The 25,022-nt window shown below is 44.2% G+C and overlaps 1 protein-coding gene across 1 annotated transcript in view; it reads right to left on the reverse strand.

The window, feature by feature from the left end:
* Window positions 1–12,496: 12,496 nt before the first annotated feature.
* TMEM163 (transmembrane protein 163) overlaps window positions 12,497–25,022 on the reverse strand; it is a 159,776-nt gene continuing 147,250 nt past the window's right edge. Inside the window, exons 7-8 of the mRNA XM_024198639.1 lie at window positions 14,946–15,087; window positions 12,497–12,557 (exon numbers count right to left, since the gene is read on the reverse strand). Of these exons, the coding sequence (XP_024054407.1) occupies window positions 12,497–12,557; window positions 14,946–15,087 (203 nt within the window). The remainder of the gene's footprint in view (window positions 12,558–14,945; window positions 15,088–25,022) is intronic.

The following is a 25,022-nucleotide window of genomic DNA, read 5'->3' on the forward strand; positions in this document are numbered from 1 at the left end:
AAAAACCTCCAGTTACAGATAAGTAACCTCCTCTTACTGGTACCTAACCCTCTTCTCATCTATTTTGACGAGTACTGTATAACACTGTAAAAACCTATAACAGTACTCAGACCCAAGTTGCGATGTCAATTTCTAGGTGTCTGTTTCCCAATGTTCTTCCACTGACTAGTAACATCACATTCAAACTTGCTCAAATAAGTAGTATTTGTATTTAAAAAACAAATGTAAAGTGGTGAACACAAGAAGAAATTGCATGATGCCTGCAAGTTGTCATCTTGCCTTCCATCTGGCTTCAGAATCTCAGCCGTATGTTTTATCCATTAGTTATATTAAATAGTTTAGTTTGTCATGGCTGTGTGAACACATGTGATGATCTTTTTCTGCTGCAGATTCCTGGCCCTGCTCCTCAAAGGACCTTTCTTCCATGCCACAGAATTGTTTCCATTTCAGGGAAGTAAAGCATGTGTGTATTCATGCAGTTACCCCTCGTGCTTGATCTTCTTAGCATGCATCCCATCATTCTGGGTTAAAACCGATGCAAAACTAATATGTGGTCTTGTTGCCCACCAATGTATCTAGGTGCCAAAGCACTAAAATGTCTGCTAGCATCAAATTGAATTGTTAGTAGTGTGGTGACAATAGAGCCTTATTTTGAGTGCTTGGGAACTAACCATGAAAAGTAGGTCAAGTTGTTTTCAATAATGAATGTTACAAGCAGGTGCAAGAGAACCAGGCAGAGAAATTGAATTAGTCCAAGCAAAAAAGGCCTACTTGATCAGGCTCAAGGACAATGTTGAGGTTGGATTTTATAAATAAGAAAATGTAGGAACAAAGTTACCTATGCTTTTGATACAGTCTCCCACAGTATTCTTGCCAGCAAGTTAAAAAAGTATGGATTGGATGAATGGACTATAAGATGGATAGAAAGCTGGCTAGATTGTCGGGCTCAACGGGTAGTGATCAACGACTCGATGTCTAGTTGACAGCCAGTATCAAGCAGAGTACCCCAGGGGTTGGTCCTGGGGCCGGTTTTGTTCAACATCTTTATTAATGATTGGGATGATGGGATGGATTGCACCCTCAACAAGTTCGCAGACAACACTAAGATGGGGGGAGAGGTAGATACACTGGAGGGTAGGGATAGGGTCCAGAGTGACCTAGACAAATTAGAGGATTGGGCCAAAAGAAGTCTGATGAGGTTCAACCAGGACAAATGCAGAGTCCTGCACTTAGGACAAAAATATCCCATGCACCACTACAGGCTGGGGACCGACTGGCTAAGCAGCAGTTCTGCAGAAAAGAACCTGGGGATTACAGAGGATGAGAAGCTGGATATGAGTCAGCAGTGTGCCCAGGGCCAGCTGTAGGCACCAGCATCCCAACACTTCTCAAGGGGCGGCATTCCGGCCCTTTGGGGCAGCACTTTTGCTTCGGCGGCGGCACTCTGGCTTTTTTTTTTTTGCTTGGGGCGGCAAAAAAACAAGAGCCGGCCCTGAGTGTGTCCTTGTTGCCAAGAAGGCAAATGGCATATTGTGCTGCATTAGTAGGAGCATTGCCAGCAGATCAAGGGAAGTGATTATTCCCCTCTATTCAGCACTGGTGAGGGCAGATCTGGAGTATTGTGTCCAGATTTGGGTCCCCTACTACAGAAGGGATGTGGACAAATTGGAGAGAGTCCAGCAGAGGGCAATCAGGGGGCTGGGGCACATGACTTATGAGGAGAGGCCGAGGGAACTGGGCTTGTTTAGTCTGCAGAAGAGAAGAGTGAGGGGGGATTTGATACTCTTCAAGTACCTGAAGAGGGATTCCAAGGAGGATGGAGCTAGGCTGTTCTCAGTGGAGGCAGATGACAGAACAAGGAGCAATGGTCTCAAGTTGCAGTGGGGGAGGTCTAGGTTGGATATTAGGAAACATTATTTCACTAGGAGGGTGGTGAAGCACTGGAATGGGTTACCTAGGGAGGTGGTGGAATCTCCATCCTTAGAGGTTTTTAAGGCCCAGCTTAACAAAGCCCTGGCTGGGATGATTTAGTTGGGGTTGGTCCTGCTTTGAGCAGGGGGTTGGACTAAATGACCTCCTGAGGTCTCTTCCAGCCCTAATCTTCTATGATTCGATGCCAAGGTTGGCCTTATGGAAGTGAATTTAATTGGTGAACGAAATGAGGAGGAGATGCACACTTTCCACCCCGACGTCCCTTTTGGGGATTCTTATTAGGAGACTTTGGAAAAAAATTCTCATCTCACCTTCCCCGACCCCAGCACAGAAGGAGCAGAGCAGAGCAGACCAGAGGATTTTCTTTCCTGGGGGAAGTCATTAGGCCTTGCTCTTGTTTAAGGAACTTTGCTCTTCACCTGTGAGTCCTGCAAGTCGTCATGACATCCAGTCCTCAGCCCATCAGTGGGGATACCTGATGTCAGTGCTGCAGAGGCTCCATTCAGATGCATGTAAGATCCTGTTCTGTCTCCCTTCCTTTTTTGTGTTACTTTCTGCCTTCTCCCTCCTTTCCACTCTCTCGGCTGTTCACTGGATCCTGAAATCAACTGTATTGCGTGCACCAGCCCAGTGAGATGAGACAGGCCATCCAGCCCTGCTCTGTTTGAGGAGAATGGAGCCAACCAGATGATATTCCTGACCAAAATGTGAGCCAGAGTCCAGAGCAACTGGTGTTGTGGCCGACCTGCCACCCTAATGCATCCATTCATGACTGACCAGCCACCCAGTTTTCCAAGAACATCAACAAAAGCTGTTTTTCCCCACCTTTTTCTATCCTGTCTCTCCTCCACCTTGTGTCTGTGTGTTAGTAAAAAAACAGGAAAAGCGAATGCCCTGCACACGAGGACTGGGAGTAAAATTAACCCTTTCCTTTTCATCAAAGAAGGTTGTTGGTAAGACTGATATTTTGCCTCCAAAAGGAGAGAGGCTTTAATACATTTTGATTGTTACGCATAATTACTCAGTTTCAGCTTTTTCTTGTTTTGATTTCTAGTTCTTTGATCAATAAACTTCCAACTTTAGAACTTTGGGTGTTTGCCAAGAAACCACGCAAACCAGAAAAATCCTGAACCTTTGTAATACTGTTTCAGTATTGGACAGTGAAAGAGTTTTATAAAACCTTTAACTCGTTTGGCACTTGAGATCAATAGAACAGTGTACACTGCTCATCCCTTGATCTGGCTAGATTGGGGAATGATTTTAACTCTTTCACACCTCATCCCCTAACTGTTCAGCTTTTTACATTATGGGAAGGCTTTTGTGAAATGATGGGTTTTCAAACAGGATGTGATGTCAGTTAGATGGGCAGAGGTGCAACCACATAAGAAAAAATGTGCGTAAGGTGGGACCTGGAGTGGAAATACACATCTTGCTGCTGTACTGAAAATAATACAGGGGGCAGGGGTAGGACAGATATTTGCCCCCTCCTGCACCAGTGGTTTCACCTATAGGCCTGGTTTCAGTAAAATCTCATCCAGCCTGGTGTGGATCCCTCCACCAAGTCTTCCCTGCCTGCAGCTCCCAAAAGCCTACCCTGAATCTGACAGGGTCGTCATCTCTATGGGTCAGGACTGAAGAGTTGACTCAGCTCCATCCATTCTCCATGGGAGGACATTGCAATTCAGGCTGAGTCGTCCAAGTGCATTAAACCTCTAAGCCCATCATTGTTTTTCCTTATGCGGAATTCCTGATCTTGCTAATTTGGTTAACCTTTGAGTTAAACAGGTTTTGTATTAAAATCTTGGGGGGAGGGGTGTCAATATGCTACTGAAAATCACGTGCTAATTGCACTGGTTTAAACAAGCATAGTATGGCAGGCAGGCACTGTAGAGGCCTCATACATATAGGCATGAACTGCACCTCCTGTTGTTTGTCCTACAGAGGCCTCAAATCCTGCTGAGCTGTATGCCGTCTTTCTGCTGTGAAAAAACGAGGACTCGCTCGCTACTGGATACTGATTCGAGGCAGTTGCTGCAACAGGTAAAAATTATTGAGCTGCTGACACAATGTTCTGGAGAAGGGAGAGTTTGCAGGCTCCAGCCTGGGCTAGGAGTTGGTTGCTTCTGATGCTCTGACTGACAATACTGGTGTTGCTCTGCTCCCATCACTGAGATGCTTGGAGAGAGGCACAGTCCAGCCGCAGCCCGCTGCCTGCCATTCCTGCATTTCAGCAGACAGCGCATCTGGGCCAGAGAATCCTCATGCTAAACAGAAATACACCAATGCAGTAAAAAGGGTTTCTGCAGACCCTGTAGGGAAAGTGTTTCTGCAGACTTCGGGGCTCCTCCTAATAGCAGCCATTAACAATTAATGCTTCATATTGTCAAAGCAATACCAGTACAAATGCTCACAGCATCCCCTTGAATCATCCCCATTCTACAGACCAGAGAAACTGAAATGTGTGAATTGATCAAAGTCACACATGGTGGGATTTGATTCAACCCCCTGGGAGCAGGGCAGTGCAAATGGCCTGTTTGTGTCTTTAGGGGCAGCTGAGACAGAGGCAGGGAGGTCACCTACCAACACCCTTTCTCGGGATAGGCAGCTTCAATTTCTAGTTTGGGCTCCATAGAAATCCCAATGGCAGAGGCTACCAAGGAGATTGGATAATTCAGGGAGCCCTTCTCCTACCCCTTCCTTTGCCGGCCCTGCAGAGCCCAGCGTGCTCTGAGGTTCCCAGGCTGGCTGAGTTGAGCAGAAGGTGAAGGCTGTTTCTACTTCTGTGTCCACCAAATATACACTCATGATGCTATCGAGACTCATGATATCTGGTGTTTTGCTAAAAGCCTCAGTTCCTGGAGTCATGTGACTGTGAGGGCCCAGCTTTCATTGTTTTGTTTTGTTTTGTTTTAAGTGTCCAGTCCCTGTGGTTGAAAAGAAAAACTTGAAGTCTCATGGATTTTTGGAGCCTGACTCATGATTTCTGAAGGCGTGGTGGGGTTGGCTGAACTGTGGACTTTCTGCCAGTAGGGCTCGCAGCAGGGTTCTGACGACAGAATCAAGTCCAAGTCAGTGTTAGCACTGGCTTATCTGGCTACTAGCCAGGTGCTCACCGCACTAGGCTATTGGCTGTCGTCAGTACTAGTGCGCTATCTCCCTACTGACCCACTGTGTAATCCAGTTTAACTCAGGTTTCTGTGTGACACACAAATGGCGCTGACCCAGTAAATGCAGTTCTTGTACTTGCTACCTATTTTGAATTGGCCTGGTGTATACAACAACTTGTTGCGGTGAGGCAAAGGGTTAATGACTTTCAATATAGACTTAAAACAATGAGTAGCATCCTTCTGATGTGGGAGACTTTTAATGCTATAATGCGTGTGCCTTTAAGAAGCAAGATCACAAAGCAATGACACTGATTTGGAAAGTAGTGTCATTATCCCTGGGGAAAAAAGCATTTTCTGTTTACTTGCTAAACAGATTTAGAAAAGTGATAGGCGTTCAGCAGAGGAATTACTTAAAACCTACCTTCCGGGGGCTCTGTGGACCTAATGTCATTGGTTGGTCTCTCAAATCAGTTATGTCTGTGTTTGTCCATCCCTAACCTGGTGGTGTACTGTGCGCCCCCCAATCAGTAGGTAGCGGCTCCCAGCAAGGATGCAATGTTGAGCAGAGCAAGTGACAGCACCTTGTGTTTGAAGTTCAAGAAATAGCAAGTTTGTTTCCCAATCAATACACTATCATAGGAGACTTGAAAACTGAAAGTGAAGTCATTCCTTGGGAGAGGTGCTGGACTGATAGGGAGCGAGCGTCTATGGCAGGACAAGCTTCCACACTTTGCCCATTGTCTCTCAACACTTACCAGGAGGTCCATCCTCATTCATTCCTTGGCCCCTCTGCTGGTACTGCCAACAAGGAGGCCAAATGTAATAGTGCTTTTTATTCCATGGGCATTAGGGATTGGACTGGATGGTATTAGCTGTGGACCCAGGCTGAAATGTGCATCTGGATCTAATCTGTTACGGTTCATATATGGGGTTTTGCTTCAGACCTGTTTCTAGAACAGAATGTTTTGTAGGGAACATCCTAGACTTATGACTTACACATAGATAAGCATGCTACTTCCTTTCATACCATTGTTGAATAGAGGACAATGGGAGATGGGGATGTGTGCGGGCAAATGAACACAGGATGTTAGTGCACTTTTCCTAGCTGGAGAGCTGGGTTCAAAAATCTGACTTTAGGTAAAAACAGAAGTGAATGTAATTTGTGATTCAGTTTCTCTGTTATTAAAATAGAGGCTAGGTGGGCAGTAGTGTTTACCTACCTCACAGGCCTGCCTAAGGGTATGTCTACACAGCAATTAAACACCAGCAGCGGGTCTGGGTCAGATGATTGGAGTTTGGGCTGCAGGACCATAAAACTGCGGTGTAGACATTTGGGCTTGGGCACAAGCCTGGCTCTGGGACACTGCAACTGGGACAAAAAGGCCTACTGATAGAACTCATGGACTTAAACAAGAAAAGTGTAAAGCACAGGAAATCACTGAACCAAAATTGGTGCATGAGAAATTAGGCCCAATTCATGGACAAAAATGAGATTTATTCCATGCTGCCCTCCCTTTTGGGGTCCCTAAAGAGACTTTGGAGAGAAAAATTGGCTACTAGAGCAAGCTTGAGCTTTACCATTATAGCTGCCACCCCCACCATCTCCTGGGACCCCAGACTTCATCCTAAGTCTGAGAGATGTCCTGACCAGACCAGGAGAGGGACCCAGATGACACCGTCACCTCCACTGGCTGAAATCTGAACACCAGGTGGGATGCTGAAACTTTTTCTCTCCCCCCACCTCCCATCCAATTACACCTTCTCCTTGCCTAGCTTATTCCTTCTTTTTCCTATCCCTCTCCTTTCTCCTTCTGTGTAATGAGAGTCTGGATTACCGAGCCAAGATTGCATATTTTGCAACAGTGCTGTAAGCCTAGAAGCAGCTAAATGCAGTGCCCTGAACAGCCCAATGCTGGCGCAAGTTTATCAGGTTTCAGAGTAGCTGATAAGACCATGTACCATGCCTGGGTTTTTTCCAGCAGTGAGGTTGCCAGTGAAAGTCAACACCAGAGACAGAAGCTGCGTTTTCTATCTTTGTGGTTCTTTTCTTGCCCCCTCTTTTCCCTGGCTTGTTCAGTCTTTTAGGAAACAGGATTGAACTTTAGCAGCAGCAGCAGCAACAACGACAGCTCCAGCCCATCTCTACTAATGTCTTCTCCTTTCCCCAAAAGGACAGTTATTACCATCTTTTATGCTATCGAAGAGACTGTCCGACAGGGTTCCCCCCCGAACACCTCTCTAAAAACTCTCTCTGGCTAAAGGGAGCAAAGGATGTTGAAAGGAAAGCCTTGTTTTGTACTTTACATTTTAAATTATTTAATTGTTTTTATTCTTGCCTGTATCTCTAATAAAAGGTTCAAATGATTTTTAAAGGTGAGTTTGCTATGGTAATGAGCAGGCTGGGGTCTCTGTATATCAGACCATGAACCTTGTTTAAAACTGTCTGATGTTGGACAGTGACTGTGTTATGTTAACACCTTTGATTCTTTGGGCCCTTTATTCCATCTAAATTAATACAATATTGGGTATTGCATAACTGCTGCCTAGGATGACATAATTTGCAGTCTCTGTTCAGGAGAATCAGTATCATACCCAGAGTATCAGCTATTAAGGTGTATTTGCAATCTGCAGTATGGAAGAGTTTACCATGGGCCAGTCTGCACTTATGACAGGCTATAGCCAATGCTCTGAGATCCTTTTTTGTATGAACACCGACGTTTCTCTCTGACACACTTGTGTGCACACACATTTCCCTAGGATCACCTTGAACTAGGGCCATTTTATATTAACAACTTACTCCAGCAGCTATGATCAACAAATCGTATTTTAAAAAAGAAATCTGGCCAATATAATTCAACTTCAGCATTAAGGATGAGATTTTTCAAATGCACTTAAATGACTGAGGAGCATAAGTCCCATGGAAGTCAATGGCACTTGTGCTCCTGAATTACTTAGGCTCTTTTGAAAATCCTGCCTTCTATTAACTTCTCTGGGAACAGGCTCAGGCTCCCTATTTTTTGTTTCCTGGACTCCAACCAAGTGTTCGATATGTAATTTTTCTAAGATCCAGATAACAGATGTGTAATGAACAAAACAAAATAACACTGATGATTTTGCTAGCTGTTTTACTAGCATGGGATTTTTTTTGTACATTAAATAAACAATTATCTCTTTCACTACTAAAAAATATCATAAAAATTACCCTTTAAGATGAAGTTCAGTCTCTCACAGAAGAATACACACAAACTGTGATAGGTTTAGCTTCACTTCTGAATACTAGAATGTCTCTCCATTGCTGCTACTCTTGGCTTTTTCCTCTTAAAGATCAAAATATCATCACAAGTGTTTCAGGGTTGGTTTTTTTTGTATTTACATGCCAATGAATGGCTGGCTCCTAGATGATCGCAGATGACCTTTCAAGCACCTATGACAATTCAAAATCTGCTGGAATTAGTTTAATTTAAACAATGCTAAATAGGAATTAATTACACTTTTTGAGGGGTCAGTCACAGCTCATATTTGTGAACTGCATAGCCAAGGACATAATCCTGTTCATATCTACATATATCTTTTTATCAGAAGCATTTCAAAGTTCTAATTCAGAGACCTCTCAATTGTTCACCTTTTAACTTCTCTGCTTTCACAACAGCATGTCTCCAGTCCTATGCTCCTGTTTACATCAAGTACTAGACAACGCTGACAAGCAAAACAACTTTCAAGGTAGTCCTTGACTGAAAAGGTTGATTTTCTTCAGTGCATCCAAATGTTAGTGTCTTCCATACCAGAGGCAGTGACATTAGAAGCTAAGAAATGTCTTGGCTAACCCTTCTCTTGCTCTAGCACCTTCCCCTGAAGTATCTGGTACTGGCCATTGTTGGAGTCAGGAAACGACTAGATGGACCCTCAGGTCTGATCCACTAGGGCCATTCCTATGAAAAGTAGTGAGGCTGAAGAGAGCAGAGTACTGATGTCACTGAAGAGACAGAAAAGGACCCTGCTAGCCATGACGAGTTCTCCAGCTACATTCAGTCTGTGGTTCCACTGAAGAATATTTATGGGTAGGGCACTTAAATCACCTGCTCTTCTCAATCAGCATCTGCTCCATCAATCTCTACAAGGAGCTCTAAGTTACCAAAGAAAAAGGATGATGGAACAATAAGCGGGACTAAGCAAAAGCTTGATGAATGACTTCATTTAGTTTGTGCTTTGGAAAATAGTTTCTGGCACTACCCAAAATTAATGTATTATTAAAGGCTCTGCCTTATGCCAAGTGAGTCTTTTATTCTTGGCATAGGTAGAGATCATCAAGGGCAAGACAGTGTTTTGCTGAGGTTTTGTTAAAGTAATAAGTAAAAGTAACTGTTATTGCCAGAGTATTAAAACTAACTGGGTACAGATATCTAATAATGTTGGACAATAGGGGCAAACTGCATGGGAAAGGAAAACTAGGGTATGTCATGAAATAAAGGAATGTGGTAACAGACTATGGTAACAGACTATGGTGTGTGTGAGGGGGGTGTATATATACATGTTTAGCAGTAAGTTAGTATTTTTGGCACAGAATATGCTGAATCTGCATCCTTGCATTAGATAAATTAATCAACAAATGCATCCTAACACTGGGCAACTGTTAATGGATCACAGTACAAATTTGCATTGCTGTTTTAAGAAAAAAAATTCAACCTATGGCAAATCCACTGCAATATGCTACTGCTTTTGTGGAGGTTTGTCCTATACTTTGTTACCTGGTGCTTACTTTGTTAACGGTTGTGCTCCTGTCTCCCCGTGATGCTGAAAAGTGCTGTATGTACTGCTGAATGGCATGTAATGATCTTTAATATTATCCAATGGCATTATGGATATTACAACTACTACTCAGCACTGAAAAAAACTTTGTTTACAAAGCACTGTACAAACTTGAACTAACCCAAATTAAGTACAAAAGACCTAAATGCTAGAGAATGAAAATCCAATTCACAGTGAAAGATGCATTTTTCCACCCCATGTTTCCTCCATACAGAACAATTGGGGGAAATAGAAGACTGTAAAGCCACTCCTGTAGTAGCAGAGCAATATTAATTGGGTATAGTAGTCTTCACTTCCTAGTAAAGAGCTAGTGGAGTTTTGTGCTGTTTAGCAGCACATGTCCCATCCCAGAGGGAAGGGGTGAACTGATTAATTTATGTTTTCAGTTGTATGTGTGTACAGATCCGTCTAAATCCTAAGATCTTAACTATGAAAGGGGCAAGAGTGGACATGCCAGGGGCTCTTGCTACTCCCAGTGACTTCTTACAGATTTCTTAGGAAAGCATGGCCAGAGGCTACATAGATTCATAGACTCTAGGACTGGAAGGGACCTCGAGAGGTCATCGAGTCCAGTCCCCTGCCCTCATGCCCATACATTACTTGTCTGTATCTGTCCCCTAAAGTAGGGGACATTTTGGTGGGGGAAAGTAGTGCATCTGCTAAAGATTGCTGGGAGTGGGCAAAGTAACAGGTGGTTGAGAGATGCTGTGAAGGCCTCTGTGAAGATGGCCCTGTGCCCCCTTGCCAGAGATTCCCAAACTCTACATTTGTGGACCTCCCCCCTCAGTGTTTTCTGGGAATGAAGGGGCCAGGCCCCACTCTCCCCAAAGGAAGAATGCAGAAGAAACCAAGTGGAACCTCAGAAAAGCTTGACAGTGTTTAGGCTGATGGTGCATTGAGACCCACCCTGTCATGCTGACCACCAATTCCATCTCATTGATTCCTTGTACTCCCCCATCTGCCTGTCTGTCTATCCATCTGTTGTCTCTTAGATTGTAAGCGCTTTGGCGTAGGGACTATCTTTTTGTTGTGTGTTTGTACATCTCCTACCACAGTATCCTGGTCCATGACTGAGGCTCCTCAGCATTACGGTAATACAGATCATAACCTTGTTGAGTATTTGAGGCTTTACTTGGGCATAGAATTATCACATAGTGGAACCATCAAGCTGTCTGTTTTTACTCAGTCGCAGTTTGCCTGAGTAAGGATATCAGAATTTGGCCAACAATTTGTAAGTGCTTTATGACTGGGAATCAAAGGTGCTATATAAACATAATGTATCAAAAAGCAATCTATTATCAATTTCTCGACAATTTGATTGTAGGTCTGCTGTTGTATGTTCTCAACCAAATGAATGTGGATCTCCCTGCTTCTTGATGTATTATTCTGAAATCCATGATAGCATAGCTGCTTTTCTCACCCACCAGGGAACAAATGAAATGCCCCAACACTGATTCACTTCTCCGCACTGTGAAGCCAACCTGAAATATACAAAGTATGGAGAAAATTGCAGTGACCAGAGAATCTAGTTTAATGGGCTGCTGTACAGGAAGACTTTGTTCTACGATACATTCTGGAAACAGCTGTCAAATGTTACTTACAGGTACTGTATAAAATCGATACGTTTTATTGTATACATCATGGTTCTTGGATATTATAAGTAGGATATTAAGAAATACATAGGAATGTGTGGTGAAGGGTGAACAGTTTTTTTTTGGTTTTTGTTTTTTACAGAATAACCTAAATCTAATGAGTAGCTTTGTGTTTCACCGCAGTTCAAAGCCGTCACTGCTGTACCTTCATCAGGCAACAGAGCAACCACGTAGTCACAAATACTGGTACATTTGTGTATGGTACAATAAAAGAGTGAGAATCACATTTCTCATACTGGTCCTTCTTGTGCTTCATTTTGGCTTTTATCTGTACAGTAATACTCTTTGTGCTTATTTGGTCCATGCAAAGCAATGTACTGTGTGCGTCACTTGTTAAATAAAAATGAAATTCAAATTAGAAGAGGACTTGTATTTTAGATAATTTAGGATTAATAAAATAGTATGAAATTAAACTCTGATAATAGAAATGAGTGGGTCTTGTGCTGTTTTTTCTGTGGGGTCCATCCTCCTAACTTGAGACAAAAATCTTATTTACTTCAATGCCTTTAAGCGATGGTTGTTAGCATCCATAATCTACATACAGTACCTTTGTTGAGTTGTAGCTGAAGTGGTTGGCAATGGCTGTAATTCAAAGTTACAGCACAAATTTGAAAAGTTTGAGCCAACATTAAAAAAAAAAAAAAAAGACTCTGAAACTGGCACCTCTTATCTACAGACGTCTAGTATATCAATAAAAACAATTTCACTCTAGAACACAGAACACTGCAGCTGGTTTGGAATTGCAAATTATCTCTGTTTTCTACTGTCACTTACAGGATTCAATAGCTTACTTGAAAGGGAAATGCTGCTGTTTTGCTGTATTGTAAGCAGTGCACATATTTGCCTGTTATACAGAGAGATTTCCCATTAAAATAAACTTTAAAAGAAAATACACCATGGGAAAGAAACTGCATAATCAGTGAAATATCAGTGGCACCACTTGCCAAAATGTATGATGCTGCAGTTTCACAGTCCATACAGAGGAGAGGGCATCTGTCTTCATTCAAACATTTCGTAATGACGCGTTTGCCTTACACGTGGGACCATATCAATAAGCAACCTGGAAATAAAAGCACAAGTGAGTTTAGGTCGAGCTGTAAGGGGAAAGCACACAGTTAGGGGAGTTGTGTTAGGCACTCTCATGAAAGAAGGTTTATCTCTTCACTGCCGATCAGAGTGAAACCAGGCCCAGAACCAGCCCTGCCCAACCTTTAAGAAGCTGTGGGGAGGCACAAGGGGTGGGGAGGTGGGTTCTCCCTCAGAAGCATTCGAAATACCTGGTGGGCTTCTCTGTATTTTAGAAGATGTAAACACAAGGGGCTAGGTTATGGCTTAAAGCCACAACCCAGTGTGGGGGTGGAGGGGGTGAGGAGCAGGATAGTGCTGCAGTGAGAGTCCCCTGGAGGAATTCTGGCTGAATCAGGGTTGGCTCTGCCAGCCTGGGAGAGGATATATCCCCCCGCTGACACCAAGACTGCTTTGGGGAAAAAAATGTTATGGTGGAGGAGAATGGCAGAGACTGCACCCTTAGTGCAAGGCTTATCCCTCAGTGGCTTGAATGCCCCAGAAAGACATGGGACTTGTTAGCACTTTCCCCCAGAAGTGAGAATGACTGGGACCTGGCAAAGCAGTGCTGGCAAGCTGTACAGATGGAATCTGCTTGGAGGGCTGACTGGCCATGGCAGATCCTGGCCATCCGAAGCAGTAGTGTGGGAGTCAAGGGATATACTTGAAAGATTCTGGGTTCTGTCTGTCATGTTTTCATTTTTCTATTGTAATGTCCCCGTCTCTCCTCTGCATTTGGCCAGAACATCCTGCCTCTGCTGTAGAATGTAGATGCCAATGATTTTACAAGAGCAAATTCCTTCATTTATAGGAGTGGCATTCCTAATTAAAATGTTACTAACTTTCCAAAGTGGATTATAAGCTAAAAATCATAGGTCTGGGCACTAGTTCTCTGCAAGGGGAGTCCAATAAAATAGCTTCTATTATTTTTATTATTTTCCTATGGGGGGGGGGGAGGGGAACCTAAAGACACACATCACCCTGAACACTTGCAGTGAAATCCTAGCCCCAAAGAAGTCAATGGCAAAACTCCCATTGATTTCATTGAGGCCAGGATTTCACCTCCAATTTTAGCGTCACCATTCAAGGATTCCTTATCCCATTCACTTCAAATCTAGTAGAAAAATTCTTTGGGTCTAGGCTGACCTATCAGCTTCCAAGCCAATATACGGTGTATTGTGTAGTGTTCGAGAGGGAGGCCAACATCCAGTGTATAATTTAAACTCAGCCTTCGCTATGGAGCAGCTCACCTCTCCCTCTATTTCACACAGGAAAAAGAGGGCTTAGAAACATGCCATAAAAATATTTTAGAGGAATTCTGCCCCCAGAATTATGCGTCTATCCTTCAAAGTTAAATATCCCAAAGCCAAAATTTTGTTGTTAAAAAAACAAATAAGTACACACAAAAATAGATTTTAGCTAAAACAAAGCAATACCAGGTGCGCTTCTCTGTATTTTAGAAGATGTAAACTCAAGGGGCTAGGTTATGGTGACCCTAAAATTATAATATTTTTGGCTTCTCTGTAACATAAACTAGCTTTTGTTTTTTAAATCCCACTGCCACCACACTGCACACTGTGCTGACAGCTACTGTACTAAATTCCAGAGATTTATTACACCAAAGATATATAAGCCTCTGTCAGCTGACGCTTATTATATTTGAAACACCAACAATCCTTTTGTTAAAGGTGTTGTACTGGATAGCAAATCCCTCTTAACAGAAGAGATGTGTTGAGTGAAATGTAATTGTTATATGAATGGGCTCCATTTTGTTATATAACTATTCTGTTTTCATTGTAGGATTAATGGAATATTGTTTTGTTCTGAAAGAAATAACCATTTTTACTTTAATTTAAAAAAAAAAAAGAATATTCTGAGAACAAATAAACCCTAAACATGCCCACAGGACTAGATGTTCAGGGGGATGGTACAAAGATTTTTTTTCCCACCACAAGGTCACCTTTCAGTGACTAGAAACTTTCTGTTCTCCCATAGAGTGCTATAGAAAGTATACCATGGCCCACCTAGAAATTAGCGCCTCTCCTGCTCCCATCCACTTGAGAAGAGCAGGTTCTCAAACAATTAATGAACAGCATTCTTCTCTTCTCTCTCAGACACTGTTGCCCTCAATAACTAAGAGGATCTGTGGTAATGTGATATGAGCTGCCATGCTGCAAGCTCCCAGTGCAGTAGCTAGTGGCCAGAAATGTGCAGGTGTGCACACGCATTCCAGATGAAGATACACACATTCTAAGTGAGGATTGTGCTCTTGTTCAATGTCTTGGCAAGACATTTAGCACTGTAGATCATGAATGAATCACATGCATGTGCTTGCTAATGCATGCTGACAGAGCAAATTACAAAAATAAGAAGTTTAACTCACTTGACTCCATAGGCAAGTATTGTGAGTCCCATTAAAATTCCTATACTGCCATCCAGGTACCAGACAGAAGCATTGTGCTTAAAAACTTCTGCACTTAGAAGGATGGAAAATCCCATTACTCCACCTACAAGAGAGTTGAAACCTGGAAGAGAAAAAATAACCCATACAAATCAAGGGAGGCACTCAATCTCTTAGCATCAGCGTAATCGCCTCAACTGTGAAGAGACTCTGTGGGGACAAAAGCCATTATACTGCACCTAGTAGCACAGAGGACAGAGAGTCTCTGCGACTGTAGAGTAGGGTCCATTTAATGCTGTGCTGTGCAGAGAAAGGCGGCACAGGTCTCTAGCACATGCTCAGTCACAGCTTACTATGAGAATCTCATTTGGAAAAAAAAAAAAAAATCAGAGTTGGAATGTTCAGTATCAGCCCTTTATATCCTAGGACCTGCTGGTGCTTTTCATTTCCAGTATGAATGAGGTAACGTCCATCTCTTGCCATTGTCTCTCTTGTTCAGTCATCAGCCGCCACTTTACATTCCCCTTTTAGTTTCCATTCTAAATCCTATTCACTGAGTCTCTTTCCTTGAGCAGCTTTGCCACTTTCAAAATATCTGTCAAAGGGTCATTCTATCTGAAAAGGGACCCTTTCTTTTAAAGGCCCCCTTACGGTTCTATATAGTTATTGTTTGTTTCTCACCAGTGTCCAGATTACTACTTGAAAAATGAACACACACAATCTTCTTTCTAACTTCAAGACTTGCAAACTCAGTGTTTCAGGCTGGCATCTGTCTTTCTTTCATAATCCCATGGATAAACATTCTGCAGGCCAAATAATACTCTGACAACTGTGTAGTCTGTTGCTATCCATAGATGCCCTTAAAAACACACACACAATCTCAGTGTATTCAGTGGGTGTGTGCCCAGGTTAACTGGTAAGACATTAGTAAATAACTTAATCAATAACACGACTCCATCTCACTCTCCCATAGTGTGTGCTGTATTTCTGTGACTTACAGGAAGCAGAGTTGTCTGTGAATACACACTTGGAGCAGATCTGATAAGTATGAAAGTACCATTTTTACATCATAACTTCAGAGAACTGCACTTTAATATTTGTTTTTCTTTTGATCCATATATCTTGCTTTAATATATATTGGAGCTTCATCTTCTAGCTGAATACATTACTGGATGTAACAGAGTGAGCCTGCTCAGACTATTCCCCATACATGTCAAAAGACCTGCATACTTGTCACTCCCAGTCAGCTGCTTGCAGGCATGATAATGTTCTTTTCAATCCAAATTTTTTACTTTTCTTTCTTTTAATCTATCAGGTTGGCCCTTCAAAGACCTTTCCTCTTCTAGGGCATTTACTGTCACTCCTTGACATCCTGCTTTTTAAAAGAAAAAGTCCTTCCTCTTGCTGCATATTTGCAGTCACCTTTTCCTCCCAAACTCACGCTTCACTGTTTCACCCTTTCACGGTCGGTGGTTTGTTTTCTGCTGAACAATGACCTTCCACCACCAGCCCTCAAAGGCCAAGTCATCATTCTATAATTTCCCACTGTTGTTAACAAGGGTGTAGCTGCGCTGGTGGTCAGAGTGTCTGTATAGATCAGATGGTGGCATCTGCCAGCACTTTAGATATCATTTTAGGCCTGTTTGGAGCAAGGTTAGAAGATATATTATTTTAAATGCTCTAGTATTAGGAACAGTCGGAAATTGTAGGAAAAATAATTTAGTTTAAACATAGCCAAAGGCTCTAACTCTCTGCCTGCTGCAGCTCTTAGCCTAGTCTCTACCTGTTTTATATTGCACTAACTGCTATGACATCTGCGTGCCAACAGACCATAGCATCTAATACTTCCTGTCTATGGTACTCAGATGGCCCCCATCTGAGTGCCTCTGAATCTTTATTGTATTTATCCTCACAGCACCCCTGAGGTAGGGAAGAACTATTGTCTCTATTTTATAAATGAGGAACTGAAGCACTGGGGTCCTGATTTTCAAAGGTCTTTCGGCCTGAGAGACTAAGGGCATGCCTGCACTGCAATTAAAAAAAACCACAGCACGGAGTCTGAGCCTGGATCACCTGACTTGGGCTGGGCTGTGGGGCTAAAAATATCAGTGTAAACATTTGGGCTTGGCTGTAGCCTGGGCTCTGAGACCCAACCCATTCATGGGGTCTCAGATCCTGGGCCGCAGTCTGAGCCCAAATGTCTACACTGCAGTTTTATAGCCCCGTAGCCTGAACCCTGCGAGCCCTGAGTCAGCGACCTGGGCCAGCCGCATCTGTGCTGTGGGTCTTTTATTGCAATGTAGACAATACCCTAAGTGACCTGCCCAACATCACACAGGAATTCTCTGGCAGAGCAGGCTCAGGCTTGTCCCTAACTGCTGGGGCATCCCTTCTCCCCTTAATATTTTGTTCTTTCTCCTTGTTAATTTCCAAGGACAAAAGGGAGCTCTGATTAAAATTCCATGGCAGGAGATAGCCTTCCATTTGGAAATGCTGCTTCACTCTCAATATTAAATAAACCCGGGTGCCTTGTATTTATCACTCAAAGGAACCTGAGCAGAGTGGTGGTTAAGCAATGCGCTCTTGTATAACCCACTGTTCCTAATAATAAATGCTGTACAATGTCAAGTTTTTTCATCACAGGATCTCTAAGCACCTTCAAACCACTGACTGAACCCTCACAACACTCCTGTGACTGAGGTAAGTGTTCTAATCCCCATGTTACATATGGATAAACTAATGCATAAAGGTATGACTTGCTCAATGGTCACACAGCAAGTCTCTGACAGAACCAGGAACAGAACACAGGAGGGCCCACCCCCGTTCTCCAAACACTAGACTATCCTGTTTCTCTTACTAATGGCCTTGCAATGGCAGACCAATGCGCTAAAAGAGAGGAGCTAGGATCTGGAAGGGTTTTAGCTTTTGGACAAAGGGTTTAATTGTTCTTTTGAAGTTATCATTGCAGCCCTTTCCCGAGTAATGCAAGATTGTTCCCTACAAGCCATTTTCTAGTGTTTTGTCCAATCTATCTTTGAGTCCCAAGCAATTCAGCTTTCACCTGTTCCTTCTGGGAGACTGTGCCACAATCTAACACATCTCAGAGCCAGCGAGTTTTCCTTAAACATTCACTCTCTAAATTTCATCCCATCACTCCGCAGTCTACCATTCTATGTTCCATTCTGTCCTTGTTTACAACCTTCAAGTATGGGCAAACTGTTAGGCTAATAGAAGACTGAAGAGAACATGACTACACATATTTAGCTCTTTAAGCTCTCCTAAATCAGTCCTTCCTGCCACATAATCATTTTTGTTTTTCTCTGAGCGCTCTCTTATTTGTCAGTGTCTTTCTGGTAATGTGCGGAGAGGGAGGTGAGATGGAATAAGTTCTGAACTCTAATGTTCCTGAGGTTTGAGTTCTCAGTAGACTAGCATTTGGGCCAACTGTTGTTTATTTGTGTTCACACCGATTTCAGTTAGACTATGTGCTAGGTGAAAAGACTTCATTTCCTAGTTCTGAATGTTCAAAGGTGGGATTTTCAAAAACACTTAAGTGATTTAGGAACACACGTCCCACTGACCTTCTCCTTTCTGTGTCAGGTACCCTGAAGTCACTTAAGCACTTTTGAAAATGCCTCCCCTCATGTTTTTGAGAATGTGCTTGATAATGCTGACCAGATCTAGCTTACCAACACTTGGGGTCTGGACAGGAAGAAGGAAGCTGGGGGGAAATGATTGTTGGAGAACATCAGTGATTGTTCTTCATGACTGTAGCCCATATTGGCTTAGTAGGATTTACAGTATAAACCTGGAGCTAAGGAACTTTTAGGCCCCAATTCTGCACTGAGATCTGTAAGCCTCCGAATGGAAGTTGTATGGATATTTGAGGGGACAGCTGGCTTCTTGGAATGCAGTTGCACTTCTGAATTGGACTGCTCTCTCAACCACAATGGCAAAGGCACTGGAAAAATTCACCTAAATGAAGGGAAATATAATGGTCAATTCAACCCAGGGCTATACCCAGAAAATATTCTGAAATAAGGGGCAGGTCTACACTACAGGTCTACACTACGCTCTGAGATGGATCCATCAGCAGTCGATTTAGCGGGTCTAGTGAAGACCAAATCGACAGCAGATCACTCTCCAGTCGACCCCTGTACTATACCCCCAACAAGGAGAGTAAGGTAAATTGACAGGAGAGTTTCTTCCATTGACCTCCCGCAGTATCTCGACCTAAGGTACGAGTTGCGTAGCATAGGTCAACTTACTGCGGTTGTGTAGACATAGCCAAGGACATTTTTGCACAGACCTATATTGCCATGAACTCTATAGAGTGTACATGAAGTAAGAATTCTAATCTCAAACTCCCCTCTACTCACAATCTGACAAACTCATCCTACTGCAGAACAGCAAACTTCCTATCCCACAGAGAGCTGTGAGGGTGAATACTCCAACCAGCTAAGTGCCATTCTGTGTGGCACACAATTTGCTCTGGGATGATGATATTGCTGACTACAATTCTTGTGTCTGGTGGTTCAAGCTTTGTCATCTAACAGAAATACATGGAGAAGGAACTTGCTTCTCAGCATAAGGGAGAAATAATGATCCAGGGGCAGGATTCAAGGAACTGAAGATGTAAATAATTGAAACCACATAATAGAGAGAGAGTAGCCCTTCAACAGAGTGAAGATAGCACATTAACAGAGACAGGGGGTTTTGTTGCCTCCACAGATTGTAGCCTGAGTTTGATTCTTATATTACAGACAGTTAAGTACCTCTCTGAAGTACATTCAGTATTTAATGAAGAGACTCTTCTAAGTCTTGAGAAGAACTTTGGAGTGTCCAATAATCAGCTGCCAGATCACGAAGGTTGTATTAAATACTTCCCTTGGAGCACATCACTAGTTCATAGCCTCCTCCTACTAATACCGCAGGCATTTGAAAAGTCAGGCCTTGAGCAAATTGGCTTGTTAAACCTGTTGAGAAATGGATTTTTTTTTCATGTAAACCCTTCAACACAAAGTTTGCCATAGGAATGAAATCTCTCTAGGTTCAGAACAAAGGTACTTACTGTGACAGCCCTCACATGGATTCTTTTGATATTGGCATCTGGCTAGTGAGGTCTGAAGCTATCTGTGTGAGTACTGTATCTTGGGATTTCTATGACTCAGGTGCACAATACTGGATGTGAGCCACTTGCAATATTTCATTGCACCTGTTGTGCTAGCATAGTTACTGGACAGACATCTTTTCTTAATTATAAACCAAACTGAGAGGCAGCACAGGCCTGCCTTATTGCCAGTGCATGGATCTGATTCATGTGAGGTTCTCCACATCAGAACGCCATATATCATCACACCTTAGAATCAGAGAAAACTTGCACTCCACTCACCCTATCAGAACTGGATCAAGTCCCACAGATACAGGTATCATATACCGTATGAAAATGCAATGAAAAAAGTCCATTCTACCACCTGCAGTCTGGAGCACTCTCCCTACTGGCTGCTCAAAGCCAGAAAGCAATGCCTTGGCTCACTCTTGATAGAAATAGTTGACGTGTCCCTCAGATAAATGCTCTGCCTAACATTATGAAAGACTTAGCTTCAGGCCAGGCCATAGCACAGAAACAGTGCCAATCACACTCCTTACCAGCAGCAAAACAAAAATTGGTGAAGTAGGAGCAGAACCAGAAAGGAACAGAGAGACACAAGCCAAAGGAGGACAGGATTTTTGAAAATACCTTCTTATTGCCTGGAGTGGGGGGAGGGACTTTGACAGCAGAGTAGGACAGAAGTCCAAAACATGTGCGGCAGGTAGGGGGCTCCTGCTCCTTCCAACTCCCTTTTAGTTCTCTGATTCACTATTGGCTGGGCAAAGGGGGAAAGAGCTAGTTGATTGGCTGCTGTGTGCCTCTCCTTGCCTACTTAAACTAAGCTAGGGCTTTTCAAAAGCCTCTTAGTGTATATTTACACTGCCGTAAAAGACCCGCTGCATAGCTACTCGGGTTCCTGGGGCTCAGGCTGCAGGGCTAAAAATTGCAGTGTAGATATTTGGGCTTGGGCTGGAGCCATGGCCCTCAAACCCCACAAGGGGGGACAGTCCCAGAGTTCAGGCTCCAGCCCAACCCCAAACATCTACACTGCAGTTTTTAGCCTAGCCCAACTCGGTTGACCCAGGCTCTGAGATTTTGTACCAGGGGTTTTTCATTGCAGCATAGATGTACCCTTACTCTTTGGTTAGCTGTTGCTATTTGGCCATGCCTGGAGCAAGCATACATGTGGGCAACGTTGCAAGAATCATGGGATCAGAGCCAGCACATGGACTCTTTTAGGTTCCCAGCTCCGGGATGCCAGGACAAGGAAGAATCGAGGTGGCTTCTACAGCCAGGCGATGCAGTGCCCAGAGGAAAGATAGGCACCTCGAGGACTGCCCCTCCCTACTTCTAGGGGTGCACTCTGGTGGAGAGGTCTCTAGTCTGTCATGGAGGTCAGACACTTGGTTCCCCGACCTAGAGGCACAGCCCGCTCGAAGAGTAGGAGCCCTGCAGGGTGGGTGGGTATTGATGTAGCTTGCTTCCAGAGCTGCAGAAAATTCAAACCAGAGGAAGCTGCAGGGGACTCAGCAGTGCACCACTGCCTCCCCCTGCTGCTGGGAGACGGGGGCAAGGATGTGTGGGGTGGCTGCTGCTGCCATGGGAACATCTGGGTCCTGTCGCCAGGACTGTCCATGGTGCTGCTGCCCTTTTCCTCACCCTGCTCATGGGGGAGGGGTTGGGGGACACGGGAGGCTGCTGATGGTGTGGCAGGGGGCATTTCAAGCACCCATTCCAGGAGTCATTCACCTGGGACCTGGCAAGATGCTAACTCCCCTCCCACCCTTACCTCATGGGGAAGGGTGTTGAGGTCAGGGGACAGCACTTGGCCCTGCTCCCTCCACCCCCACTCAGAGGAGGACAGCCCATGACTGCTGAAATAAGGCACAGGAGGAGGACTGGGGCAGCTACAGCAGGGGTTGGCACTGTGGGGGGGAGGGGCATGGGAGTGGCCAGAGGCCTTAGAAGGGGTCTCCCCTCTTGTTCCCTGGGAAGCCCCAGTCCAGCCCTCATGGAGACACTGAGCGGTGGCCTCAGAGATGGGCAAGGATTCCTTTACACCACTTTGTCAAGCAATCATAGACCCAGAGTCACTGCCCCATGTGGGAGACAGATTCTCAGTCCTCCAGGACTTTGGAGTGGATGGGGACCACTGGCAAGGCAACAATTGTGAGGAGGGGAGCTGGAGGGGGACAATCTCTAGCCTGGATTGAGGATCAGAGTAGGACAGGGAGATTTTAGTGGACTGTACCCAGGACCTTGGCTGGGACCATTCACCTTGCAGCTGGCGGACAACAGATTCCAGGAGTTTGCCCTGTTTGCCAACCGAGATCCACAGGTGATGCCCAACCAAATGTGGAACCTTGGCTGCTGACAGTCCCAGGAGTAGTCAGGAATGCAGTTGCCCCAACGATGGCCTGTGGGGTGTACCTTACTGAGTTCACAGAATCTAAAGCTCAGGAAGGACTCCAGCATCTGTGACCCATCCCTTAGCATCTCTCACCACCTGATGCTATGTCCTTGGTGCACTATGGGTTAGCTCCCTCCACTATATCAGGTCAAATAGTAGAACTGTCCTACTGGTGTAAGATAGCAGGTTTCCCTGGCCCATGTAGAGATTTCCTAGTGTGGAAGCTCTTGGTCCAGAGACGAAGGGCAGAGGAGGGGTGACAGGAATCGCATAGCCACAGAAATTCTTACAGGGTTATTAAATGGTCTGCCCAGGATATGTAGTGCTGTGATGGAGGCCATTTCATTCAAGGCAGCATTTCTTGTGGCCTTCTTTGGTGCTTTCAAGGTAACAGTGCCGCAGGCAACCACGGACAGATCCAGGTGGGCAGTTTAATTACCGAATGTACAGTGTCACTTGTGCAGTGTTGCTGCACTAAAGGGTCTCTGAAATAGATCAGAATGGGAATGAGGCCTCAGTGGTGATACGGAAATGTGCAGATGAATGCCTGTGCTCTGTAAGGGCACTCAAAGCTTTCCTAGCCAAATGGAACCAGGAGCCAGGCCCACTGTCTATGCACGTGATAGTAGCTTCCTGACAAGACACCAGGTTGCTGGAGTAATAAAAAAAGCTTTGGCCTGCTGCAGTCTCAACCCAGCTAACTTTAGCTGGGTTTCTTTCAGGACTGGGGCAGTGACAGTAGCATCATCAGAGGGCTTTGACTTTTCCTAGGTTCAGGCTATAGGACACTAGAAATCAAATTGTTTCAGAACTTGTGTCCACCCCAGGGGAAAGGTTGCTGGGACTGGCATTAAGTGTAACTAACCCTCTCCGTTTCTGAACCCAAAGCATGGTCGATGTTTGAATTTGCAAACACTCTGTAGTGCATTGGACCTGCAAGAAGGTAGCCAGGTCGGCAGATGGATCACTGCTGGGCTTCAAGGCTGAAGCTGTACATATGCAGTGGGTAAAGCAGGATAGGCATGCTGTGGGAGCAAACTACTTTGAATATGGCAGATGGGACAAGAGCTGGTCTTGGCACTCGATGATGATGGGTTGATTAAGCATTTGGGGCTGAATGTTGGCCAGGCAGCAGAGCAGGTGCATCATAGTTGCACTACAAGACTGAAGCTATTGGCCTTTGATGGTATGGCCAATGGGGCATGAGCTGGTCCCATCACTCATTGATGCTGCTAGTTGATGTTGGATTAAGCAATTGTGGCTGGACGTTGGCCAGGTCAGCAAGTGGATTGAAACTAAGCTGCAAGGCTGAAGCCGTTTGCCGTCAGTGGTATGACAGATGATGAAGCATGAGCTGGTCTCAGCACTCGATAGCCAAGCTACAGCCACTTGATGTCCTGATTATTCCTCAGGGCAGAAATGGTCCTGGGGACTGCAGATTAAATTTAGGGACTAGGATACAGAGGGATGTGGAGCTCTTCCTGCAAGGCACTCAATTTGTCTGGTCAGAGATGCATGCAAAATGAGTTTGGCGTGGGGTCAATGAGCCAGCTCATGTCAACAGAGCAAGAAAAAATGTGAACCATGAGGTAGCCGCGATCATGTTGAGAGTTTGGGTGTGGTGGGGTGCTGGTGGGGATAGCACATAGCGATATCAGATACAATAGACCTGAGCTCTCTAGGAAGGGGATGGAGTTCATCTGTCAGATGCTGGGGCTCACATTGGCTCCATGACCTCAAGGTTTGGGTCAGGCAGGAAATGCATACCAGGAAGGAATATACATTCTGAGACACAGACAGGAAGAGGTTATTAGGGATCTCTGATAGAGTGGTTTTGGTTGACAGAAGGGAGAATCCAAATTAGATAACATCAATAGACTTTTATCCTCTACACTGGCAGCTACTACAAAAAAGAAATGCTAGCATAATGGTAATGTTAAGGTTGCCAGATCAAACATTCAAGTCAGCAAACTATTTCAAATGCTACGGTAGCTCTAGCATTGTATATTTCCTATTAATTAATATGATTAAATATACAAGGGGTGTAAGGTGGATGAATTAATACAGTAACTCCTTGCTTAATGGTGTAGTTATGTTCCTGAAAAATGCTACTTTAAGCGAAACGATGTTAAGTGAATCCAATTTCCCCATAAGAATTAATGTAAATGGGGGGAGGTTAGGTTCCAGGGAAATGTTTTCACCAGACAAAAAACATTATATACATATACAGTAGAAGTCTTAAATAATCTTAAACAAACAGTGTAATACTGTACTCACAATGATGATTGTGAAGCTTGGTTGAGGCAGGGGCATAGCAGGGTCGGGGCATGGGGGCTTGCCCCGTTCCACCCGTCCGGCGCTCCTTCTGGGGAGCGGGGTCGGGGCCTTGCCCGCCCTCTGGCAGGAGCACCGGGCAGGCGGGCAGAGGAAGCCAAACAACCTTATCAAGGAACTTTGCGCGACTTTAAACGAGTATGTTCTCTAATAGATCATCAACCTAATAACGAAACAATGTTAACTGGGATGACTTTAAGTGAGGAGTTACTGTACTGAGGAG

This window comes from Terrapene carolina, unplaced genomic scaffold (assembly GCF_002925995.2).
Source record: "Terrapene carolina triunguis isolate 2854851 unplaced genomic scaffold, T_m_triunguis-2.0 Scaffold62, whole genome shotgun sequence".
NCBI lineage: Eukaryota > Metazoa > Chordata > Testudines > Emydidae > Terrapene > Terrapene triunguis.